Below are 21,487 nucleotides of genomic sequence, written 5' to 3'. Positions count from 1 at the left end.
CCAAACCCTTCCTATTCACATACCCATCCAGATGCCTTTTAAATGTTGCAATTGTACCAGCCTCCATCACTTCCTCTGGCAGCCCATTCCACGCATGCACCACCCTCTGCGTGAAAAAGTTGCTCCTTAGGTCTCTCTTATATCTTTCCCCTCTCACCCTAAACCTATGCAGTCTAGTTCTGGACTCCCCCACCCTAGGGAAGACACCTTGTCTATTTATCCTATCCATGCCCCTCATGATTTTATAAACCTCTATAAGGTCATCCCACAGCCTCCGATACTCCAGGGAAAACAGCCCGAGCCTATTCAGCCTCTCCCAATAGCTCAAAACCTCCAACCCTGGCAACACCTTTGTAAATCTTTTCTGAACCCTTTCAAATTTCACAACATCCTTCCGATAGGAAGGAGACCAGAATTGCACGCAATATTCCAACAGTGGCCTAACCAATGTCCTGTACAACCACAACATGACCTCCCAACTCCTCTACTCAATACTCTGACCAATAAAGGAAAGCATACCAAACGCTGCCTTCTATATCCTATTCTCCTGTCATTCTACTTTCAAGGAACTATGAACCTGCACTCCAAGGTCTCTTTGTGCAGCAACACTCCCCAGGACCTTACCATTAAGTGTATAAGTCCTGCTGAGATTTGGTTTCCCAAAATGCTACATTAAATTAAATTAAACTAAATTAAACTCCATCTGCCACTTCTCAGCCCATTGGCTCATCTGGTCAAGATCCCATTATAATCCAAGGTAACCTTCTTCGCTGTCCACGACACCTCCAATTTTGGTGTTATCTGCAAACTTACTAACTATACCTCTTATACTCACATCCAAATCATTTATATAATGACGAAAAACAGTGGAGCCAACACCAATCCTTGTGGCATTCCACTGGTCGCAGGCCTCCAATCTGAAAAAACAACCCTCCGCCACCACCCTCTGTCCTCTACCTTTGAGCCAGTCTGTATACAAATGGCAAATTCTCCCTGTATTCCATGAGATCTAACCTTGCTAACCAGTTTCCCATAGGGATCCTTGCCGAACGCCTTACTGGAGTCCATATAGATTACTGTGCCCTCATCTATCCTCTTTGTTACTTCAAAAAACTCAATCAAGTTTATGCGACATGAATTCCCACACACAAAGCCATATTGACTATCCTTGCTTTTCCAAATACATGTACATCCTGTCCTTCAGGATTCTCTCCACTAACTTGCTCACTGGTCTATAGTTCCCTGGCTTGTCCTTACCACCTTTCTTAAATACTGGCACCATGTTAGCCAATCTCCAGTCTTCCAGCACTTCACCTGTGACTATCGATGATACAAATATCTCAGCAAGAGGCCTAGCAATCACTTCCCTAGCTTCCCATAGAGTTCTAGGGTACACCTGATCAGGTCCTGGGTATTTATCAACTTTTATGTGTTTCAAGACATCCAGCACTTCCTCCTTTGTAATATGGACACTTTTGAAGATGTCACTATCTATTTCCCTACATTCTATATCTTTTATGTCCTTTTCCACAGTAAGCTCTGATGCAAAATACTCATTTTGTATCTCCACTATCTCCTATGGCTCCACACAAAGGCTGCTGCATTGATCTTTGAGGGGCCCTATTCTCTCTATAGTTACCCTTTTGTCCTTAATTGCAAGATGAATTTGTCAAACATATGTAAATTACATGATTTAATCTAATTATTAAGTCGAATTTACCAAAGTCATGTTATATACAGACAAAACCCGGCATGGTGGCACAGTGGTTAGCACTGCTGCCTCACAGCGCCAGAGACCCGGGTTCAATTCCCGCCTCAGGCGACTGACTGTGTGGAGTTTGCACATTCTCCCCGTTTCCTCCGGGTGCTCCAGTTTCCTCCCACAGTCCAAAGATGTGCAGGTCAGGTGAATTGGCTATGCTAAATTGCCCGTAGTGTTAGGTAAGGGGTAAATGTAGGGGTATGGGTGGGTTGCGCTTCGGCGGGTCGGTGTGGACTTGTTGGGCCGAAGGGCCTGTTTCCACACTGTAAAGTAATCTAATCTAAAAAACCCCTTTGGTATGATTGAATGTGAACATGGCAAATTTTTTTAGTCTGTCTCATAACTTTAAAGTCTTTCTTTCATGCTTCTAGAAGCACTCAGAGCACATTACAGACCTGTTTTAGTTAACACAGCCCTATAATAGGCAAAGCTATAGAATTAGACAGTAAAATATACTTGTAACACCAATTTGTTACAGTTTTTTTAATCGATTTTTAATCTTTTTGACTTTACGTTTTTGATCCCCTCAATGGAAATTGTGCAATGAAATGACTTGTAGGCAAGAAGTTGAGTAAGTTTTTCTTTTTAAGTGCTGATGTCATTCATTTCGTGGTTATTAAAAGCTCTGAAACTATTTTTTTCCTTGCCTTCTTTATGGAACCTACTCGTGATGCTTTAGTTTACATTGAAATTTAGGCCACAGCCAACATTCTGTTTTGTTTGAAATTGTGAAAAACTATCTATTGAAGTTAACCAAGGGAAATGAAAATCATTAAAACATGGTGTGTAATAAATGACATTAAACTTTCATCTCTATACTCTTTTAATAGAGATGGCAAACTAAAGGAATCAGACCAAATCCTAGCTATCAACAGACAGGTCCTAGACCAGACTGTCACCCATCAACAAGCTATTGACCTCCTGCAGAAAGCCACTGAACAGATTCAGTTAGTGGTTGCTAGAGGATCTGTTCCATGTTTGACCAGTCCAGGAGCTTCACGTACACCATCGGATGCAAGTACACTCTCTGCCCATTCTTCTACTGTAAGTTTAATAAGTGTATGAAATGCAAGTTGAGTTGCGTTTAAGTTGTTGAAAACACAAAGAAAGGTGATGTTATAGATAATCTAATTCACAGCACTTAAAACCATGTTTCTTGAATATTTTGAATTTTAATTTTAAAATTCATTTATTCTTTTGTCTATATTTTGAGTAAATCTGATGTGTGAAAACATTAAATGTGATTTTATGCTGACTGTCTTTCATTTTCAAGCATACTTGAGTCCAGTTAACAAAGCAATTATAATTTTGATGCAAATGATTTTCTATATAATATCAACAAAAATTACAGTGTTAGCCATATTGCTGTGGAGAATGCAGTAGGAGCTGAGAGTAGGACACCTTCTCTTCCTGCCACCATACCCATTAGCACTCCACCTTGTGATCTTAATTGCAGGTGGTGAGTATGATGAGAAAGGAACGGAAATTTGTAAAATCTTATTTATTAGAAAAAAGTCTTGGTGCAACGTTCTTAAGCATATTTCTAAACTTGCTGCCATGGTTTTTAGTTAGTGCTAATTTTGAGTTTATTGAAGTTAACCGAGGGAAATGAAAATCATTAAAACATGGTGTGTAATAAATGACATTAAATATTGAGTTGAGGAATGTATGTTTACTAATTGTATGAAATAGTGTCAACATTCTGTTCACACTTGCAGAGACTTCAGTCGAAATTGGTGCTCCTAATGTGAGCAGCCATCTGTTTTATGTTATGTGCTACTATGAAGTACCATTGGCACATCTATCAAGGCATATCTTTTCAGAAAACCAGTTCTTAAACATAAATTTTGTCTTTGTGTCACAGTATTTTATGTAGTATTCTCATCTCATCCAAGACCATTGTTATTACTACATTTTAAAAAAAAACATTTTAATCCTTCATTCAATATTTTGCTTTCTTGTTAGAAACACAATTTTGCTGCTATTCTCATTTGTTTTTGCACCACACACACTACTGAATCCCTCTGTTACAGAAACAAAAATTGGTGGAGAAACTCAGCAAGTCTGGCAGCATCTGTGGACAGTAAGCAGTGTTAATATTTCAAGTTTAGTGAACATTTTTCAAATCTGAAGATTTATTGGACTCAAAATGTTAACTCTTGTCTCTCCACAGATGCAGCCAGATCTGCTGAGTTTCTCTCGCAATTTCTGTTTTTGTTTCAGATTTCAAGCATCCACAGTGCTTTGTTGTATTTTCGTATATTCATTTGTTGCAGCCCTTTTCCTTTAGTCATCTAGTTGTGTTTCACATCACTGATTATTTCATGCTTATCAGACTTCCTTCCCTCCAGTTTACTACTAACAGTAGGTCTCTTGCTTCTGCTTATACTTCTTGCAACTTGGATGCTACATCACCTACAGCAGATTTCTCCCACATCACAACCTTCTGTACCAGGTGTGCAGTCTTGGTGCACTCTTATTTACTGGGTATACGTGGTTCCTTTCAATATATATTAAAACATTCTGCTGTGGCTAAATATTCCTGATGAAGGGCTTTTGCCGGAAACGTTGATTTTCCTGGTCCTCGGATGCTGCCTGAACTGCTGTGCTTTTCCAGCACCACTCTAATCTAGACTCTGGTTTCCAGCATCTGCAGTCCTTGTTTTTACCTACCTTTATATAGATAAATATAATCTAGTAATTATGTAACAGCTCTTCTATTGATATTGTATGCTTGCAGCAGCTTATATAACAGGACTAAATGGGACAACATTCCTTTAGCTTTATGTTGCTAAAACCAAAACCATCCTCTTAACCTTCTACTAGCCAAGACCTTGCATTCATCATTGCTGCTGCTTATGTCTTGATCTATCTTGATGTGCTCTTTGGTCTTCATGATATTGACTCTATTGTCGAGGCTGTTTTGTTCCACATCTACAACATTATTTATCTCTCTCTTTCTTCTACCTCCTGTGACTGTCTCTCTCCTTCCCAACCTGCTGGCCAAACTCATTTTGTTTTGTAGATAGTGTATTTATTCGAGCAGAGTGACTTATTGAATCACTGAAGATCCACATCTACTTCCAGAATGCAAGAGCTTTATTATTTTAGATTGGTAGGCAGAAAATCTCTGGGGGTCCAGAAGCTGCTTCATTGAACAAAGGAAAGACATAAGTATGTGTTTTCAATCTGCCTTAGCATTTACAAGTAGACCATATTATTGATTGCATACAGATTCATTCATATCAGTTGTGACTGTGATCAGTTGATGGACAGTTATAAGTCTTGCCATGATCTCATGATGTTCACCGGACACCTTTATAACCCATCTGTGTATTCTCACAATGCATCTTATTCAACCACATTCCAAGGCTGCTGACTTCTGCATTTGTTATTCAAGTCTCCCTGTTCATAGACTGAGGGCTTCTCCTTACTGTCTTAGGCTCTGTCAATAGGAATTCAGTTAAATCCCTTAATATTGGTTAGAGGTAAAACTCCATTATTCTTATTGTATATTAGTTTCTATGTGATTATAATCATCTAAAGGACGTTAATTAATGTGAGTTATGTCTATCCTCCCCTGCTGTTTTCCATATTAAACAGCAAACTTAGGAGCCCCTCTTGCAAGTGAATCAATCAATACTTCTCAAGGATGTCCCTTTGTCAGAATTGTTCTTTTATAACCTGTGACTTTTTTTTGCTGCTTCTTATTCACATTCTGTTGTGTGATTTTTGCGATTTGTACCTTATCTGATTGCTATGATTTCAAAGACCATTCTGACTATGTAAATTACTGCTTTAGCTAACAAGTTGTGGCCATTTTCGTCAACTAAAATCCACAGACAACCATTTTATATTAACAAAGAACCATGGGTAGCCCCAACACTAACAAGGGAAAGGGAAACATAACCATTTCAATAATGTTAAAAATCACACAACACCAGGTTATAGTCCAACAGGTTTAATTGGAAGCACATTAGCTTTTGGAGCGACGCTCCTTCAGGTGATAGTGGAGGGCTCGATCGTAACACAGAATTTATAGCAAAAATTTGCAGTGTGATGTAACTGGAATTATACATTGAAAGATTGTCTCCAAATCATTTCAATAATGAGGGAGAAATGTGAAGCGACTTTTATAAACTTGCAGAATGATGGTCTCTTTATTAAAATTTATTCTTCAGTTTTTATTTCATTTTTACCGCCAAAAGTATTTGAAAAATGTAAATACACATTATTTTATGAAGCTATTGTAGAATTAGATTGTGCGATGCATGCAGTAGGGTTTTGTTTTGGTTGAGGTACTAGGTTAATTTTATATTTCAGCTGCTTCATCTGTCCATATTGGAGACTGATATTTGAATAATGCCTACTATTGTCCTCCATAAACCTGAAGTGGTTTGTTGTATAAATGCTTTTGTAGAGGTATATGTTTATATAGTATACTGAGTAGATGTGTTATCTGCCTTTATCAAAATTTGAATGTAGTGACATAGAATTGTGTTGTATATATGAGCACTGCAGACTACGTTTTATCCCTAACAGGTCCACTGGCAGACTGTTGAAGCAATTGAGCTAGTAAATGATGGTTGTGGTTTGGGATTTGGAATAGTAGGTGGAAGAACAACTGGTGTAATTGTGAAGACTATTTTACCTGGAGGAGTTGCTGACCTGGTAAGAGTTTTAAAATTCAATTGCTTTGCTGGGTATTTAATTGCATCAGTGCTACCCACCTTCGTAGTTTTATTGAGATGGAAAGTGCAGTTTTATTCGTGGAATTTCTACTAACTCTTAAGAGTGCACTTTAACTGCTAAGATTCAACAAATTTGGCTGAGGATGGAGGAATAAAATTTCAAAAAATGGCAACTGTTTGGGAACCGCATTCCTTCCAGGTTTAAAAATGGGGAAAAGCCAAGAAAGGAATCCATGTTCAGCTATTGGGTTATTGATTAATATATTCAAATGTCAGTTGACAAAGTTCAAGTGAACTTTCTAGTTTTAACAAGCCCTGTGTGGATTTTCAAAACTGGAACTGTCAAGGATCAACCAAGGAAGAGCACAGTGGAGTGTTGCTGAAAATAAAACTGATACTTGGAAGCCTTGATAGAGCAAAATTGTAATGCATTTAACCAGCCTCAATGACAGATTTTTGCTTCATTGTTTATGTAAATGAAAGCTGAAAATGTGTTGCTGGAAAAGCGCAGCAGGTCAGGCAGCATCCAAGGAGCAGGAGAATTGACGTTTCGGGCATGAGCCCTTCTTCAGGAATGAGGAAAGTGTGCCAAGCAGGCTAAGATAAAAGGTAGGGAAGGTGGGACTTGGGGGAAGGGATGTTGGAAATGCGATAGGTGGAAGGAGGTTAAGGTGAGGGTGATAAGGTGAGGGTGATAGGCCGGAGTGGGGGTGGGGGCGGAGAGGTCAGGAAGAAGATTGCAGGTTGGGAAGGTGGCGCTGAGTTCGAGGGTTGGGACTGAGACAAGGTGGGGGGAGGGAAAATGAGGAAACTGGAGAAATCTGAGTTCATCCCTTGTGATTGAAGGGTTCTTAGGAGGAAGATGAGGCACTCTTCCTCCAGCCGTCGTGTTGCTATGGTCTGGCGATGGGGGAGTCCAAGGACCTGCTTCCCCTTGGTGGAGTGGGAGGGGGAGTTGAAGTGTTGAGCCACGGGGTGGTTGGGTTGGTTGGTCCGGGTGTCCCAGAGGTGTTCTCTGAAACGTTCCGGAAGTAGGCGGCCTACCTCCCCAATATAGAGGAGGCCACATCGGGTGCAGCGGATGCAGTAAATGATGTGTGTGGAGGTGGAGGTGCAGGTGAATTTGTGGCGGATATGGAAGGATCCTTTGGGGCCTTGGAGGGAAGTAAGGGGGGAGGTGTGGGCGCAAGTTTTGCATTTCTTGCGGTTGCAGGGGAAGGTGCAGGGAGTGGAGGTTGGGTTGGTGGGGGGTGTGGACCTGATGAGGGAGTCACGGAGGGAGTGGTCTTTTCGGAACGCTGATAGGGGAGGGGAGGGAAATATATCCCTGGTGGTGGGGTCCGTTTGGAGGTGGCGGAAATGACGATGGATGATACGATGTATATGGAGGTTGGTGGGGTGGTAGGTGAGGACCAGTGGGGTTTGTCCTGGTGGCGGTTGGAGGTGCGGGGCTCAAGGGCGGAGGTGTGGGAAGTGGAGGAGATGCAGTGGAGAGCATCGTCGACCACATCTGGGGGGAAATTGCAGTCTTTGAAGAAGGAGGCCATCTGTGTTGTTCAGTATTGGAACTGCTCCTCCTCTGAGCAGATGCGGCGGAGACGAAGGAATTGGGAATATGGGATGGCGTTTTTACAGGGGGCAGGGTGGGAGGAGGTGTAGTCTCGGTAGCTGTGGGAATCGGTCAGTTTATAGTAAACGTCCGTGTTGATTCGGTCGCTCGAGATAGAAATGGAGAGGTCTAGGAAGGGGAGGGAGGAGTCTGAGACGGTCCAGGTAAATTTGAGGTCGGGGTGGAAGGTGGAAGGTGTTGGTAAAGTGGATGAACTGTTCAACCTCCTCGTGGGAGCACGAGGCAGCGCCGATACAGTCATTGATGTAGGGGGTGGTGCCAGTGTGGCTGCGGAAGATGGACTGTTCCACATATCCTACAAAGAGGCAGGCATAGTTGGGGCCGATGCGGCCTACGAAGAGGCACGCACTCGCATGGGCCCCAGCTAAGCCTGTCTCTTTGTAGGATATGTGGAAGGGGATATGTGGAACAGTCCATCTTCCGCAGCTATACTGGCACCATCCCCCACCTTTTCCTCCGCTACATCGATGACTGTATCGGCGCTGCCTCGTGCTCCCACGAGGAGGTTGAACAGTTCATCCACTTTACTAACACCTTCCACCCCGACCTCAAATTTACCTGGACCGTCTCAGACTCCTCCCTCCCCTTCCTAGACCTCTCCATTTCTATCTCGAGCCTCATCTTCCGCCTAGGAACCCTCCAATCACAAGGGATGAACTCAGATTTCTCCAGTTTCCTCATTTCCCCTCCCCCCACCTTGTCTCAGTCCCAACCCTTGAACTCAGCACCACCTTCCTAACCTGCAATCTTCTTCCTGACCTCTCCGCCCCCATCCCCACTCCGGCCTATCACCCTCACCTTATCACCCTCACCTTAACCTCCTTCCACCTATCGCATTTCCAACATCCCTTCCCCCAAGTCCCTCCTCTCTACCTTTTATCTTAGCCTGCTTTGCGCACTTTCCTCATTCCTGAAGAAGGGCTCATGCCCGAAACTTCGATTCTCCTGTTCCTTGGATGCTGCCTGACCTGCTGCGCTTTTCCAGCAACACTTTTTCAGCTCTGATCTCCAGCATCTGCAGTCCTCACTTTCTCCTATGTAAATGAAGCCTGATTTCATTGCTTGGAGGTTACTTTCAAATTTTGGATGTAATGTACCTTGGAGCTCCTATTCCTGAGATGTGGGACATGTGAAGCTGCAAATTAGGAACATTATGAGGACATTCAGCCCTTTGAGTGTACTCTGTCATTTGATAATATTGCAGCTGATCTGATTGTTGCCTCGATTCTGGTGTCCTGCCTACCTCCAGTACCCTTTATTTCCCTTGTTATGCAATCCCTGCCTTAAAAATATTGGATAGCACTGACTTCAGCAGTTCTTGGGAAGGAGAGTTGCACGATCTCATGGCCCCCCAGAGGGGCAAAAAAAGGTTCTGCTCATTTGCATCTTAAATGAGAGACCACTTATTTTTAAACTGTTTCCCTAGTTATAACCTATGCCACAAGAATTATCCTTTCAGCGTCTAACCTATTAGGTTGTGTATATTTCAATAAGGTTGCCCCGTATTCCTCTAAGCTTCGTTGGCCCAATCTATTCATCTTTTCCTCAAAGCTAACACCCCTTCCCAAGCAATATACTCTTCTAATTTTTTGTTTGGTAGGCCTTCAAGGTCTGTGCATAACAGTGCCAGTAGTCAATTCATTGGCACAGTTTACAGGGAATGTTGATCCCAAGTATTAGTCACGTGAACCTTCTGTGAACTGTTTCTAATGCAATTGTCATTTCTTAAGTAAGCAGATGAAATCCATCTGTGGTATTCTCGATATGAACTCACCAATACTCTATCAAATTGTAAAAAAAAACATCTCCACTTTACATTCCATTCCTCTTGAAAAAATTGACATCATTGCTGTTATTGTACCTACATACCAACTTATTGTGACTCATGTGCCAGGTCCTCTGAGCTGTCTGTATTGAGCCTGGAAGTGCTTTTTGCTACTTTTCTAATCTTCTTGCCAAAGTAGACAAATTCACATTAACTTATTTGCATGCTTTTGCAGATGCATTATGTTGTTTTCATGACTTACTTTTCAACTTGTCTCAACGACACATTTTGCTTCCATAATTTTCTTGCTGACTTTCAAATCATCATAGAATGTAAATTGCTGAGGACTAGAATTTTTCCTGTGACATTTTACTCATTACATCTTGCCAACTTTGAAATGGCCTATTATGCCTGCTGTCTGTTTTTTGCTTGCTAACTAATGCTCAAACTCTGCTAATGGTTGTTACTCCCTCCATGGGGGCAACTTTATGACAGTAGTATTAACCACTAATGAGGCGCAACAGAGACAACCATACTGTACCAACACCAGCAACATTTAAATTCTTACCAATAGATAGTGTCTAAAGCAGTAGCTACAGTGTCAGACGGATAAGTGAATATTTTAAGTGTGGCCTAACAGTAAGTCTGCAGTAGTGAGTGAAGTGGGTTCTTTCTTGATTATATGTTATTTTGAGATATGTCTCCTGATTAAACTTATAAATATAAGCCATAGATGTTAAGTTAGCCTGGAGCAGTGGAATGTAGAGGAATAAGACACTGGGTGTGTAGATTGAAAGAAGCAAAAATAGCCTTTAGTAGAGTGATATGCTCTTCTTGTCGGATGGGGGAGTTTAGGGAGAGTTTATGAGGATAATGTTACTGAGGAAAATATCTGCAAGAAATGCCGATGGTTGCGAATCCTATCAGATCGAATGGATTAGTTCGAGAGACAGTCAGAGGCAATGAGGAATTTACAAGAACAAGGAGATGTGATGGATGGCAGTTATAGTAAGGGAGAAAAGTCGCAGATACATTCATATAGATGGGTTAACTCCATGAAAGATAAGAGGTAGGCAGGTAGTGAGGAGTCTTCTGTGGCTATCCCCATTTCAAACAAGTATACAGTTTGGAAAATGTAGGGGGTGATAGATTCACAGGGGGCACGGTGGTTCAGTGGTTAGCACTGCTGCCTCACAGCGCCAGGGACCCAGGTTTGATTCCTGCCTTGGGTAACTGACTGTGTGGTGTTTGCACATTCTCCCTGTACCTGCGTGGGTTTCCTCCGGGTGCTCCAGTTTCCTCCCACAATCCAAAGATGTGCAAGTTAGGTGAATTGGTCATAGTCAGGGGTGAATACAGGGAATGTGTCTAGGTGAGTTACTCTTCAGAGTATCGGTGTGGACTTGTTAGGCTGAAGGGCCTGTTTCCATACTGTAGGGAATCTAATCTAATCTAATCATAATGGCAGGGGTATTTGCTTGAGCTACTCAGGAGGATTTAAACTATTAAGGTCAGGTGTTGGGACCCAGGGAGATAGTGAGGAAAGAGATCAATCTGAGATTGGTACAGTTGAGGACAGAAGCGAGTCAAACAGTCAGGACAGGTAGTGACAAAGCAGAGAAAAAGTTAGGACTGATATATTAAACATGCAATGATTTCAATGCAAGAAGCCTAATGGAAGCCAGATGAACTCTGGGCATGGTTAGGAACATGGGACTGGGATTTCAGAATAATTACAGAAACTGGCTCAGGGATAGAAAGGACTTCCAGTTTAATGCTCCAGGATACAAATTCTGCAGGAAAGATGGAAAGGGAGGCAAGAGAGGAAGGGGATTGGCGTTTTTGATAAAGGATAGCATTACAACTGTACTTCGGGAGGATATTCCCGGAAATACATCCAGGGAAGTTATTTGGGTTGAACTAAGAAATACGAAAGGCATCCCTTATTGGGATTGTATTATAGATCCCCTGATAGTCAAAGGGAAATTGAGAAACAAATTTGTCAGGAGACCTCAGCTATCTGTAAGAATAATAGGGTGGTTCTGATCGGGGATTTTAACTTTCCGAACATAGACTGGGACTACCATTGTGTTAAGGGTTTGGATGGAGAGGAATTCAAGTGTGTACAAGAAAATTTTCTGATTCAGTATGTTGATGTACCTTCTAGAGAAGCCATTTGGATGCAGAATTGCCTCAATGGTCGAGGACAGAGGATAATGGTGGAGGGTTGTTTTTCAAACAAGCAAGAGTGCCACAAGCATTGGTGCTGGGTCCACTACTTTTCATTATTTATATAAATGGTTTGGATGTGAGCATCAGAGATATGGTTAGTAAGTTTGCAGATAACACGAAAATTGGAGATGTAATGGACAGCGAAGAAGGTTGCCTTGGATTACAATGGGATCTTGATCAGATGACATCTTGATCAGATGGTGACATCTTGATCAGATGGGCTGAGAAGCGGAAGATGGAGTTAAATTTAGATAAATGCGAGGTGCTGCATTTTGGGAAAGCAAATCTTAGCAGGACTTATACATTTAATGGTAAGGTCCTCGGGAGTGCTGCTGAACAAAAAAACCTTGGAGTGCAAGTTCATAGCTCTTTGAAAGTGGAGTCACAGGTAGATAGGATAGTGAAGAAGGCGTTTGGTATGCTTTTTTTATTGGTCATAGTATTGTGTACAGGAGTTGGGATGTCATGTTGCGGCTGTACAGGACATTGGCGAGGCCACTGTTGGAATATTGCGTGCAATTCTAGTCTCCTTCCTATTGGAAGGATGTTCTGAAACTTGAAAGAGTTCAGAAAAGATTTACAAGGATGTCACCAGGGTTGGAGGAGGCTGGGGCTGTTTTCCTTGGAGCACTGAGGCTGAGGGGTGACCTTATATAGGTTCATGAGGGGCATGGATAAATAGACATGGTCTTTTCCTTGTGGTGGTGGAGTCCAGAACTCGAGGGTATAGCTTTTGGATAAGAGGGGAAAGATATAAAAGAGATCTAAGGGGCAACGTTTTCACAGAGGGGATGATATGTGTATGAAATGAGCTGCCAGAGGAAGTGGTGGAGGCTGGTACAATTGCAACATTTAAAAGGCATCTGGATGGATATATGAATAGGAAAGGTTTGGTGGGATATGGGTCGGGTGCTGGCAGGTGGGACTAGATTGGGTTGGGATATCTGGTCGGCATGGACGGGTTGGAAAGGATTTGGAAAGGCAAGGACTGATTCGGGATAGTCAACATGGCTTTGTGTGTGAGAAATCATGTCTCACAAACTTGATTGAGTTTTTGAAGAAGGATTTAGGAGTGCAGAGCTGTGGACATGATCGACATGTACTTCAGAAAGGCATTCAACAAGGTTCCTCATGGTAGATTGCTTAGCAAGGTTCGATCTCATAGAATTACATGGAGAACTAGCTCTTTGGATACAGAACTGGCTCGAAGGTAGAAGACAGAGGGTGGTGGTGGAGGGTTTTCCTTCAGACTGGAGGCCTGTGACCAGTGGAGTGCCACAAGGATTGGTGCTGGGTCCACTGCTTTTCATCATTTATATAAATAATGTGAATGTGAGAGGTATAGTTAGTAAGTTGGAGGTGTAGTGGACAGTCAAGAAGGTTTCCTCCAAGTATGATGGGAACTTGATCAGATGGGGCAATGGGCTGAGGAGTGGCAGTTGGTGTTTAATTTAGATAAATGTGAGGTGCTGCATTTTGGAAAAGCAAATCCGAGCAGGACTTATACTTAATGGTAAGGTCCTGGAGAGTGTTGCTGAACAAAGAGATCTTGGAGTTGCAGGTAGATAGGATAGTGAAGATGGTATTTGATACGCTTTCCTTCATTGGTCAGAGCATTGAGTGTAGGAATTAGGGGGTCATGTTGCAGTTGTGAAGGACATGGATAAGGCCATTTTTGGAACATTCTGTGCAGTTCTGGTCTCCCCTGTGGGAATGATGTTGTAAAACTTGAAAGGGTTCAGAAAACATTCACAAGGATGTTGCCAGGGTTGAAGGATTTGAGCTCCAAGAGAGGCTGAATAGACTGTGTCTGTTTTCCCTGGAACATTGGAGGCTGAGGGGTGACTTTATTATAGAGATTTATAAAATTATGAGGGGCATGGATAGGGTAAATAGAACAAGTCTTTTTCCTAGGGTGGTGGAGTCCAGAACTAGAGGGCATAGGTTTAGGTGAGAGGGGAAAAATTTAAAAGAGATCCAAGGGGCAATTTTATTACGCAGAGGGTGATGCGTGAATAGAATGAGCTGCCAGAAGAAGTGATGGAGGCTGATATAATTAAAACATTTAAAAGGCATCTGGATGGATATGTGAGGAGGAAGGGTTTTGGAAGGGATATGGATCAACAGTTGGAAAATGGGACTTGACTAGGTTTGAATATCTGGTCAGCATGGACAAGTTGGACTGAAGGGTCTGTTTACGTGCTATGACTCTGTGTATATTAAATGCATGGTGCCTCCCTTTCTCTGACTTTGAATTCTGTAAATGTACTCCACGTTAATTAGCATTCAGGAATGACCCTAATAATTTTATTGTTCTGTTTTAACATGGCATTTCCCATCAGTACCTATAACCGTAACTAGTCCTTTCCACTCTCCTTATACCTTTTTTCTTTCATTTATAATATAGCACATCCCAGGATTAAGCTTTAATTCTCGTGGCTTTGGACAATGTCTAAAGGCTCATGAACTTTCTCTGAAACTGCAGCCTTAGTCAATGCCCTCTATCCTGCATGCAGGAGTTATTTATAGCCCTTTTCCTAGCTAGGGGAAGATCACTCAAGATTGAAGGAATTTTAAAATTTCTCTCAGGAATAAAACACCCATGGTTTCTCTTTGACAACGGTGATAACGTTTTAACAACGTAGTTGGCTGGTCATTAATTTTAAATTGGATTCTCCCATCGCAGGAAGGGTCACCTGGAGCCTGATTTCTTTTATCCCATTGGTTGGAATGTGCATTAGCTACATTTCTGCAGGATTACCCCTTTTAGAGAAGTGTCTCAAAGTGCAGTTGATTATTGGGTAGGATACATGGTTTCCAGCATCTGCAGTCATTGTTTTTACCTAGTATATACTTAAAGGCTAGCTGTCCTCAAAGTAGATGTATCCCACGTTACTTGAGAGAAGGAAGCATTGTAATTGTGTAGTCTTTGGGTCAGATCTTCCAGTCCTCGGTGATGCCAGAAGGCTGGAAACTTGTAAAAGTTACACTACTGTTCAAAAATGCTGGCAAATCCATATCAGTCTGCTTTACTCTGGAAGATAATTGTTGTACATATTTTAGTGTAAATGCTTCAAATTGAATCTGTATTTAATCCTTTTCAGCTTTAACCCTTTCAAAGTGAACAAGTAAAACTGTGCAACTTGATTTGAGTGTAGGAAAGTGTGAGGTCATCCATCCTCAGACTAAAAAGGACAGAATAGGATATTTTCTAATTGGTGAAAAGCCATAAACCCTGCTGTTTCAGAGATCTGCCATCTAAGTTTATAAATCAGTAAAATGTCACTATTAGGTACAGAAAATAATCAAAAAGAACAATGAAATGCTGGCCCTTAAATGTAGAGGTTAGTATAGGTGGAGAAAATAAATGCTTTATCTGTGTAAAACCCTGGTTTGATCACACCTTAAGTATTATGAGCATTGGAGATAGAATGCAGTGTAGATTTACAGTAATGATACCTGGATTGAGAGGATTCGGTTACCAGGAGAGATTTCAGAAGCTATTTTTTTGACATCTGGTGTTTAGAAGCTTTAGAATGACTTGATTTAAGTTTTCAAGGCATTTAAAAGGAAAAGACAGAATAGGTCGATATTATTTGTTGGGTGGGCTGTCTAAACCTATGGGAAAATTATAAGTTTTAGGACCAGACAGCATTGGAGTAAAAATTTGCACTTATAACTGTAAAACTGTAGAAGAGTAAAATCAGGAAACTTGTACACAGAAAAGGTGAAAATTTTGCAAACTTTTCCACAAATGCCAATTGATTACAGATCACTTTTATACTTAGAACTGAATTTGGTAAGCAAAAGTCCATTAAAGGTTAGGTTACGGATCAATTATCATTGATCATTAAATGACAGAACATGTTCAAGGAAATAATTGGCTGACTCCTGTTCCCAGGCTCTTGAATGTTATTTTAAATTAAGGATCCGAGGCTACTGCTACACAGATGTACATAGATTGGAGTGCTTTCTCAACACTGAAAGACCAAGATTCTTTTCATTTCTTCTTTAAAGACACTCATAATTTCTTCATTAGGACAATGAACAAACTGTTGATCAACTTAAAACTGATTCTTCGTGACTGCTTTTTGTATTGTCTTTCTCATTCTTGGAGAGTGTGTAAATGATATAAATATCTGCCAAGCATTTTGTCTTGACAGAGTTTTATGTACAACTGACTTAAACAGGTAGAGGGATTTTCAGGTCCCAGGTAAGCAAATCTGAGTTTGTTTAACTTGAGATTCTAATGATCCAATAAAAAATCCTTGACTTTAATAGGATTATTCTATTAGCGAAAAACATTTATGTGCAATCATTTCAAAACTTAGCTAATTCCTGCTTCCCCAGAAACTGCCTTTGTTTTAAGGTGATCCTCCTTGGCATCTTCATTTGAAGGGGAAAGGATGAGTGGCAGTATAGCATTTGAAACATGACACTTGCATTTTGATCATTAGTATACAGCATATACAGCATACATAGAAAGATGTTCACTATACAGCCAGAAGTTTTTTTTTTAAACAACCCTGGGACTATAGAGTCACGGTTAATAAATCAGTTTATTAAGATCAGTTGGAATAGTACAATACAACAACCTCCATTTCACATGGAACTGCAATCTTCAGCTTCATAAATTTAGTTTGTGAAGCAGTGTTCTGAGGCAGGTCAAAGATCCGAAGTTTTGATGCAGCCAACTATTGAAAGTGACAATGTGTGATTAGCTGTCTGTTGAAGCAAAGAAGACTGACTTGTCACCAGCTCGTTTGATGTTTCAATGAATGACATAATTCTATGTAGACGTCAACTTCATCCCAGAACTTTAACTTAGAATTTGGCTTTGATTTTTTTCCCTGTTTTTCAGTAGCAGTCAAAATCTTTGAGTACCTGTGAGACATTACATCATTGAATGTCATGAACCAAATATTATGATGTCAGATTGATATTTTCTCTCACTTTTTTTTGTTTTCGCTGCAAATAATTTCTGTAGACTTGACAAGAGTTTGGGATTAAAGCTAACTCAACATCCTCTCCCAGACTATTACTAATTGAATACCTATCCTGATTGTAGGACAAGTGTATATTACATAAATTGGGGATGTTGTCATGCTCAGTTTGCCGCCTGCTATAACTCTAGAATGTATATTCCTTGTGTGGAATGTATTTCAAAATTTCTGTTGTGCGAAGTACTTGTCAGCTCCCGTGCCTGTTTTGAATCACAAATTCCAATTGAAGTGTTAACATTGACAAATTTATTTTGTACTTTGGCTCAATTGTTAAAGCACAGATTTGAGACGACCCAAGGAATTCCTTATGAACTCAACCTGTAAGCCTCTCACAGTTCGTCATGGAGGTCATACCTTTGGTAGTCTGGAATAAAAAAACCTTTTACAGAGAGTTTAGTTTAATTTTAATCATTCCCTTCATTTGCTAATAGCATCACTGTTACAACATAACACTAATACCTATAATTTCGGCTAATTGGATTCTAATAACCCAGGAGAGTATGACATTGCTCTTCCTTCAAGAGCCCTGGCAGGCTACTTCATTGTACTATCTCAAACAGACTATCTTTATACACAAGTTTACAAGGGCAGTACTGTCACATATACAAAAAGTGAATAAAAACGCTGCATGTTCTGAACTAGATAGGTAATAGTGAAGACAATAACTCGGGACAGAAGTTAATTGATACAGAGTACTGAGTTTTGTTTCGAGTTCAGAATCAAACATTGTTATTAATTTCACAAATGATCAACCGTTTATCACTCAGTGTTCTGTTTATATAGATTCACTGATGTTAAGGCAAATGTTCTTAATTGTCTTACTCTCCCTGCCTGTCTGTTGTCTAGTGTGCAGTAAATGTGTTCTATAGTTCAAAAGTACGTTTTAGCCTAAATTTTTAAGGTCAAGTTTTTAAGGCTATAAACGTTTTCACTATCATGGTGAAAATTATTCTTGACTTCTCTGTCCCATAACAGGTCATTGGTAATTATTCACTGAGCCATGTCAAGTGCCTTTTTAAAGTATGAGTGGTGTGGGCAGGCACTTTCGCTCAGGAAGACGAGGATGAAACTTCGTGATTTTCGAAGTAGCCTGATCTATTTGGTAGCTGTCAACTGAGCTACCCCCTCATCCACACTCCTCATAATAGAACTGTATCTAAGTAACTTTTTCTTTTTGCTTAACTTTTTTTGTTTATTCATTCTCTGTACATGTTATTAGCTGAGTGAACCATACATGCATGTGTACCCAAGGCTAGCTAGCAGATTACTCTTAATATCCCAATTCTATGTTATTTTTCCACTGTATTTGCTCTTCTCATTTCCTGTCATGGATACTGGCAATCTACCTTCTATGTCCTTTTTCCCCCATTCCTGAATTGATCTTTCAATTGTGAACTTATGATGGCTCCCCAAATCCTTCCAAAAGGACATCCATTTAAAGGTTAAATGGATTAAATTAATTAAAATCTGGCTTTTAGTGTGTTTTGTATCTCAAAAGTATGAACATTGAGAAATCGTCATTATCCTTTAATACAGGACGCTTCCTGAGCAAACTGCAAAAATACTCTGCTTGTAATTTGTTCTTTTAGATAGTCAGTGTCCATTACAAATACTTATTTTGCTCTTCATTTGTGCTAAAGGATGGACGCCTTCAAAGTGGTGACCACATTCTAAAGATAGGTGACACGGATCTACTTGGAATGGGTAGTGAGCAAGTGGCTCAGGTGCTGAGGCAATGTGGAAATCGAGTGAAATTGGTAATAGCTAGAGGAGCTGCAGAAGACTCTTTGCCTGCTGCCCCTCAAGGACTTCCTGCTTTACCATCTGTACCTCCTGTAGCGGAAGAGGCAAGTATGATACCTGGTTTTCTTGTGAACACAGGGTGAGAAAAATGTTTTCCAGTTAATGATCTTGTGAGGGGAGAAATGCATTTTTGCCGAGCAAGTTTTCAATCATAATTGGATACATTGATCTTAAATTTGAGCAAAGTTTAATCTTTTTGCCAATTTTCACCATAACCTTTACCTAAACATGCAACCAGTGAAAATGGATGTTGAGAATCTGAAAGTAAAAATACCAATAGTTGGATGTAGTTGACAGGTTTGGCAGTATCCACGTAGACCTAGGGGCACTGAAGGAATGATGATGTATTTCAAAGTCCAGACAGTGAGCAGCTTGGAGGGGAACTTGTAGGTGGTGGTGTTCCCATGTTGCAGTCCTTCTGGTTCATTCTTCCCTCTCTCTTTTCACTGTCCATTTTACAAAACTGCTACATCTCTTGGCACTTCCAATTCTGAGGAAGGATCAGCAATTGAAGCCCTTCATAAGCACTGCCAAACCTGCTGAATACTTACCACATTATTAGTTTTTATTTGCCTTGATTGTATTTGTTTAAAAGCAGTTTGTGTACTAAATTTCATTTAAATAAGAATGACACCATTAGGGGCTGATCAATTGTGGTCATATTGGTGTACATTACTTTATGAGCTGAAGGTTGTAAATTAATTGCAATAGAAATTGGCCATTGCTGACCATATTTTATTAAGGTATCTTAACTTTAGCCAGAGTCTGTCAGCAAATGCCAGTAAAATTGAAAATCATTTGAGATCCCTTTCCCTATGCCTTTTTGGCGAAAATAGTTGGAATATAATTTGCAGACATGTTATAATTCCTATACTTAACTGTGGTGATTTCCTATTTGCCATTGAGGCAATTCTGTTAAAAGGATATTTGTATTTCAATAAGATCTTCTTAATGTTATGAACCGTCCCAGAATGCATCATAAGAATATTAGCAGTCAAAATGTGAAACAATCATAAAAGAACAAGACCAAAAGGTTTGCCAAAGAGGTAGGTTTTAAGGAACATCTCTAAGGAGAAGATGGATTTGAGGCAGAGATTTAGGGATGGAATTCCAAAGACTGTGTGGCTGCCATTAATACTGACAGGATTATATGCTTTCTATAAAAGAACAGTAAACAATAAAGTGGCTATATTTCAAAAGGTAATTCAAAGTCGAATGGCTTATTGTGTCCTACCAGACTTGGAACCAAGATTTGTTTTTTTTTCTGTTGATTCCTATTGTTATAAGAGTTGTTGAAAATACTCAGCAGATCAGGCAGTATCTATAAACAGAGAAGCAAAGAGTATGCTTTCGGTTAATGACCTTTCATCAAAAATAATAAAAACTCATATTCTGTGATCTTTCATTAAAACATATAGGTTAACTCTGTTTTTCTGTCACCGCAGATGCTGAGTATCTTTAGCATTTTCTGTTTAATTTTCACATTTCCACTGTCTGGCATTTTGAATCTTATTAAAGTATTTATAGTATAATCATACTTTTTTTGAAACTGGAAGTATAAAGTATAAATATTGCAATTTGTTTTTTTAATTAGCCTGAACCAGTCTGTTGTCAGAGTGTTGATGGTGAAATATTCGATGTGAAACTTACAAAAGATGTTCATGGACTCGGCATAACCATTGCTGGCTATGTTGGTGACAAAAATCTAGGTACTGTAATAACTTCTAAGATTTTTAAATCTGATTTTATACTGTTCCTTTCTTTCTATTTTCCGTGTTCTTTCTGGAAAGAAAGACCTGAATTTCATCGTTATAAAGTCGTTGTATTTCCCACATATCAGTGAATACTGTGGTTTATTGTGATTTTGTCATCCTTGTTTATTTTGTGGGGATGATGGTTGCACTTATGATGTGTTTCATGTTGAGGGTGGAGCATTTTTTTCATATTCATTTTTATGGCATTAGTATCTTAATTTTTCAGTTGTAGGCAAACCTTGCTTCTGTTGTGAGATTGTGCACAAGAAGTTTTCATAGGTAAAAGCAAGGACCGCAGATGCTGGAAACCAAAGTCTAGATTAGAGTGGTGCTGGGAAAGCACAGCAGGTCAGGCAGCATCCGAGGAGCAGGAAAATCATTGTTTTCCCAAAGTAGAAATGTCTATCACGAGGGGACGCAATTTTAAGGTAATTGGAGGAAGGTTTTGGGGAGGTGTCAGACATGGATTCTTTGCTCAGAGAGTGGTGTGTGCGTGGGATATGCTGCCAGTAGTAGAGTCAGATATATTCGGGACCTTTAAGCGACTCTTGGGTAGGCACATGGTAGTTAGTACAATGAAGGATATGTAGGTTAGTTGGAACTTAGAGTAGATAAAAAGCCGGCACAATATCGAAGGCTGAGCACCTGTACTGTGTTGTACTGCTGTACGTTCTAATGTCTATATATATATATATATATATATAAAGATGGATAGTGTGACTTGCAGGGATCTTGCAGCTGGATGGTCTTTGTGTGTCTGCTGTTCTTGATGTTTAAGGAGAGATTTGTTGGTCTATAGATGTTGTTAGAAATTTGGCGAGTTGTTGTGTTGCATTGCATCTTATAC

General features: G+C 40.2%; 1 protein-coding gene across 19 annotated transcripts in view; it reads left to right on the top strand.

Moving 5' to 3' along the window:
- mpdz (multiple PDZ domain crumbs cell polarity complex component) overlaps window positions 1-21,487 on the top strand; it is a 368,137-nt gene that overhangs the window by 88,597 nt on the left and 258,053 nt on the right. For all 19 annotated transcript variants that reach the window (XM_087996853.1, XM_087996875.1, XM_087996857.1 and 16 more), the window contains exons 7-10: window positions 2,593-2,806; window positions 6,305-6,433; window positions 18,724-18,930; window positions 20,481-20,595. In XM_087996853.1, the coding sequence (XP_087852979.1) occupies window positions 2,593-2,806; window positions 6,305-6,433; window positions 18,724-18,930; window positions 20,481-20,595 (665 nt within the window). The remainder of the gene's footprint in view (window positions 1-2,592; window positions 2,807-6,304; window positions 6,434-18,723; window positions 18,931-20,480; window positions 20,596-21,487) is intronic.

Source organism: Chiloscyllium plagiosum, unplaced genomic scaffold (assembly GCF_037043375.1).
Source record: "Chiloscyllium plagiosum isolate Xiang-an unplaced genomic scaffold, Cpla_swu_hap1 HiC_scaffold_2, whole genome shotgun sequence".
NCBI classification, from domain to species: domain Eukaryota; kingdom Metazoa; phylum Chordata; class Chondrichthyes; order Orectolobiformes; family Hemiscylliidae; genus Chiloscyllium; species Chiloscyllium plagiosum.
This window is presented reverse-complemented; position numbering and strand designations above follow the sequence as displayed.